Here is a 5249-nt window from a genome sequence, read left to right as displayed (position 1 = left end):
CAAAAGTATACAGTTTTTGAAGGAAGAAAATTCATTTGAAAAGTAACACTTACTTCCTTTTAGATGATTCAAAGTTCTTTCTCCTACCCCTGAAGAAAGCATTTTGCTGTAAATATTGATGAAAACTGGGGCTTAAATGTGGCTCTCCCTAAAATAGAGTGAGGGCTTTTTGCACAGCACTTCAGCCAATCGTGGGTTAACTTGCCTATGAGGGGGTGCAGTGCCGGCCATCGGTGTGGTCCAAGGCCTTGGAGCATGCAAAAGTTTCTTCTCAGCTGAAGGCCATGTAAGCCACTCGGCAACACCAAATGCAGAGCCCTGCGCCCCAGAGGGAGCAGAACGTTTGAAGTCAGTGCATGGCTATGAAAGTCGGACACTAGGGAGGGAGACGCCCCACGACTCCTGTCATGAGTTTGGGCCTACAACTCATTTCATGTCAGTGAATGATTGTGAAAGTAACCCCAGGATGCCTGTCATAAGTCAAGGCTTTCCAGATTGCAATGTAAGCAGTGTCAGACCATGACTCTGAAAATCAACCCGTGATGGCCACTCACAGGTCAGTGTTCTGGAGCAAGATAAATTTTCCAAGTGAATGGCTATGAAATTTGGAAGGTTTGGCAGGGCATGCCCCTGACAACCAGTCACAAGTCAGCTCCGGGCTACAAAATTCACAGGTGGAGAAGGGCACGTGGCCCCCATCCTCCATCAGGGCCTCCAAGTGTGTGAAACGTCATATTGACCGACAGTTATAAAAATGACCCACAGCATCCACTCTTGGGTCTGGGACACAGAATAGTGGGATTTTCCAAGTCAAAGCAGGGCTACAAAAGTTGCACCATTTGGTGGGGTCACCTCAAGGCACCCATCATATGCCAGAGCCTCTGAACATGAGAAGTTATACAGCATCAGTTAAGGGCTGTAGCAATTGACCACCTCGAGTCTGGGCCGACGCTGTGGTGCCCCCAGGGTTAAGTAAGCCAGAGTGGACTCTCATGTCATCCCGAGCAATATCATTTTTAAAATAATGCATTAAATACAATCTTTAGTTCCTTAAATCTATGAAAAATTATTATCTTAAGCATGGCTTTGCTCACTAAAAATATACATTGTCATATACGTACGTCTATCCAGGGCTCTTTTTTTTTTTTTTTTTTTTGCTGTAGTTTGAGTTAATCTCTTAGAACATTTTCCATGTCAGAATGCATAACAATTACATTCCAGTGTGATAAAATAGATAATTCATAATGGATTTTATTACAACGTACCCTAATATTGATGTCAAAAGACAGAGGCTTTGAAGGACTGCACTTGTAAAGTGCAGTATTCTTTGTTAGTGTTAGAACTGGCAATGCTCTTTATCTTGGAGAATTATCTTTGATTAATCCTTTTCCAAATATGAATGTCATCAGAACTGCTCATTGCTTTTAAGAAGGTTCAGCTGAAAGCCATCACCCAGGAAAAGCAGTCATGGACAGGGACAGAGGCTGTGCAGGCTGGCCCTGACACAGGGGTGACCTACTTGGCCCCATGTTCTCACAGTGCCCACTAGAAGGCGCCCTGTGCTCAGCCTCCTTTGCATGCCCTTTTAACTCTCTGGGAGGGGCCATTCCTCACACTTGCATTAGGAATAAACTGGTAGGCCCCATTCAATTTGTCATGGCGCCATTTTGCCAGGCTAGCAGCTTATCTTGGAGATCTAGCAAGGGTTTCAGGATTGGTGCATACGTGGCTTGCTGCAGTTGTGTTTCTGCCTCCTCTGCCCCACTGGCTCCAATTACCCATGTGCCACAAAGACTTATCTATGTTGCAATGCATTGCATCTCAGTGACAGATGTGAGCAGTGTGAGAGTGGTATTCGATATCTTGATGGGCACTTAAAACAATATCCCTTCATAATATGAATCAACACAGTAAATTAATAAACAATAACTATAAACAAACATGCAAATGAACCCAGCACAAGGCAACTTCTGATGACATTACAGTGACATCGAATATTCTTCACTAGCTGAATTTTAATAGTCTCTGTGAAGAAAAGTTTGTTCTAGTCTTTTAATTTCTGCTTTTTGTCTTCTTCTTTTTCCTCCTCTTCTCCTCCTCCTATGCGTCTGCCTTCTTTTCTTCCTCCTGCTTCTTTGCCATTACCTTCACCAACTGACTTCCACCTTCCTTTGGCCTTCCCTTCCCATGCTGTGTCCCTTTATGGACTCCCCTGCATTCTGTCCTGCCTGGCAGAAGTTGGAACTACCCAGCATTTTGAACCACCCAGACAAGTCATATGCATGCACATTCCTGAAGACTCGCAACATGTAAGGAAAAAAGAAGGAGCAATCTGAAATCTGGTCAACTGTGTCTATGCTGTGGTGTGCAAAACTGATGTTTTGGTGCTATTGAACACCAACATTTGTTTATCAATTGGGATGGTAAATGTTTGGATTTGCATCTCCACTCAAATGTGTCTCTCTCATATTCTCACAGTAATACCAAGAAGATGCTTCCAAGAAAAGATGAAAATAGCTCCATGTAAATAGAGGACAAAGAATACCTGGAAGTAAACATTGAAACTTTAGGATCAATCAGAATTAAGCAGAGGTCTCTGACTGGGCAAGCAGCAAAGAACAAATTGTTCCTGAAGTGATGACTGAGGAAATAGGGCCAGCCTATCATTAGGCAGCACGAGGTGTCTGCCTCAAGCATCATAACCTGGAGGGGAGGGAGCAGTGGTGGAGAACAGAGCTGTGTGCACCCCATGTATTTGCTCCCTAACTAGTCTGCCGGCTTCGGGTGTGATGGACGGGGATGTCCTAAGGACTGTGGTGGCAGTGCAGTCCAGCTGCCAGTACAGGCAGTCAAATGTGAGGGGAACCTTCTCCTGTCCTTTGCCTCAGCCAGCAAAATGTCTTGAGCAACAAAGGCCCTAACAAGAAAGGACCTATTTTTCTTTGTAAACCCTGAAATTGAATTGGAGTGGTGCAGTTTGATATAAGTTGAGAATATATGCAATTCACATTTTTATTCACAGGTAAATAACAGGCCCTAATAACAGGTTGCATAAGAAGGGTTTGTAATTTTTTTTTTGCCTAAATTAAAGGCTCTTGCTATGATGCAGAAGGATCAGCATCACCATTACATGCAGAGATGGTGCTTTTATGTTGTATGTACAGATGTGTCTTTGTGCATGCATCCATATACCATATATCCAAATTTCAGATATCAAATTTAGACCCCGGGACTTTTCTCCCAAATGGATAGATGCTCAGTCTAGCCAGCTGTTCCTGAACTTGTGAAAACCTTTACGGCCCTAAGTTCTTCCATCACTTTTCCGGCATTTTGCTCTGTGACCTGCCCATGCTGCACACCTGATGTAGCTTCCTATGACAGGTGAAGAGCACTCATATGCAACCCAGCACAGCTGAACCTGCTGCCAACTACACATCTAACATCTGAATTCGATAACCAGAGGATGGAGAAAGGATATATCCGGAATTATTTGAACTGTGTTGCTTGTAGCAACCAGGGAAATGGGGGAGGAGATGAGGTTAGGGCAAACCAAAAAGACAAGATGGATTTTTCATTGCATTCAGTGAGCCTCATGATTAACAGCCAAACCAGCCTCATAAAACCAAAATACCCATTCTCTTTCTCTTATTACCACAATTCATTACAGTCCATCATTCCTTGTAAAATAAACCCCCGATCTATCATTTCCACTGTTTTGCAGCATCAGCTCCTGATAACCATATTATCATTCACAAACCCATTGAAATAATGAATTAAATCCAACTGCTTTCAGTTGGATTCTGCTTTCAATAGCTACATGCTATTGATTTATGTGTGCCATCTTTCATTTTAATTTTCTTGTTCAGAATTCACTCCTTCCACACAACTGTCTGCCATTTCCAACCACAGCTGCATATTGATTTCTAAATTGCTACCTTATTATGCCTTTTCCTTAAATTTCTCAACATGGTCTCATGCATCTGTTGACCAACTCTAAATCCGATTCCAGATGCTTGCTGTATTGAAAAGTAATCTAGCCATCTGGCCACATGTTGAATTGCCTGCTGCCCAGCAACTCATAAATATTCTCCAGTTTGACTTATGACATGGCAACGTCTCTGGGCAAATTCAGCTGGATTGATTCTTCACCTGCTGTGTATTTTGCTGCTGGTCCATTGGTATCCATAGTGAAAAGCTTGCAGGTCTTTGCATTCTCATGAATTGGTGTGGACTTCTTGGAGGAGACTGGAGAGCTGGTTGGGCTTAACTGCACAGCGGTGGTGTCTTGCACTGTATGCTCACTGGTTTCAATTTCAAAGGCCGTGTTCCCAGGTTTGATGAGGCCAATATTGGCCCCTGGTTTGGATTTTCTGGTACCATGAGCAGGTGGCCTTCGGCTGCAGATGCAACATGCCCCAAAGAAAGTGAATGCCACGACCAGAAGGATGGGCCCAATGACAATAGGAGGGTTGTTGACAGGTAGGAATGTCCCAAAAGCAAATGCTCCCACCAGGGTGATGTTAATACCTGCTAGCATGATGCACAGACCACAGGCGCAACACAGAGCTGGGGAAGGCAGCCCCTGTGGCCTGGTCTTCTTCTTGCTTGGCTTCTGGGACAGTGAAGTGCTGCTTTTTTCGATGAACATGTTGACGTGTGTCTCAAAAGTGACCCTGGACGTTAATGTACATGGTGCCCACAAGATGATTTCTGTTCCAATGTTCTGTAAAACAAGAAAGGTGAGAAAGACATGTAAGTAAACACATTAATTCATTCAGAGATTCAACCAGCTGGGCTATTTACAAAGCTCCAAGGTGAAGAAACACATTTGTTCAGCTGCACACATTGCCATTTGTATCAGCGCTGGCTCCAGGAAGTGGCAAGGCTGAGCATATGCCAGGGCCCCAGGACCAGCTGAGGAACCCCCACTGTTTCCACTATTGCAGGATGTCCAAGAACATCAGGTGCAGCCAAACATGTCCCACCAATTCAGGGTCACAGAGACTGCCCTAGTCCTCAACGCCCCAAACCTTGAAGCCAGCAATGAACCAGTTCCAGTCTCCTTAGGAAGAGCAGGCATGGTTCAGAGAGTCTTCATCTTGTTACTCATCACCAGCAACACACATTTTCTTTCCACCCGAAAGTTAGAGCAGTTCTATACCCAAGAGCCCGACTTGGCATTTGAAAGATAAGGGAGGCAACCTTGAAGATGCATGCTTTTTGAAAGACTCAGAGAGCTATAATACAAT

At 44.1% G+C, this 5249-nt stretch overlaps 1 protein-coding gene across 1 annotated transcript; it reads right to left on the bottom strand.

The window, feature by feature from the left end:
* Window positions 1–4099: 4099 nt before the first annotated feature.
* Window positions 4100–4648, bottom strand: TMEM275 (transmembrane protein 275). Its single transcript, XM_044431629.1, has one exon. The coding sequence runs from the start codon at window positions 4646–4648 to the stop codon at window positions 4100–4102; it is 549 nt and encodes a 182-aa protein (XP_044287564.1).
* Between the last annotated feature and the right edge of the window lie 601 nt (window positions 4649–5249).

The sequence above is a fragment of the Varanus komodoensis genome, unplaced genomic scaffold (genome assembly GCF_004798865.1).
Source record: "Varanus komodoensis strain SLA01 unplaced genomic scaffold, ASM479886v1 scaffold1, whole genome shotgun sequence".
Lineage (NCBI taxonomy): Eukaryota > Metazoa > Chordata > Lepidosauria > Squamata > Varanidae > Varanus > Varanus komodoensis.
The sequence above is the reverse complement of the archived record's forward strand: the minus strand, read 5'-3'. Positions and strand labels throughout refer to the sequence as shown.

Excerpts from the sequence above, each read along its gene's own strand:
- TMEM275 (XM_044431629.1), bottom strand. The coding sequence starts at position 4,648 with ATGTTCATCGAAAAAAGCAGCACTTCACTGTCCCAGAAGCCAAGCAAG.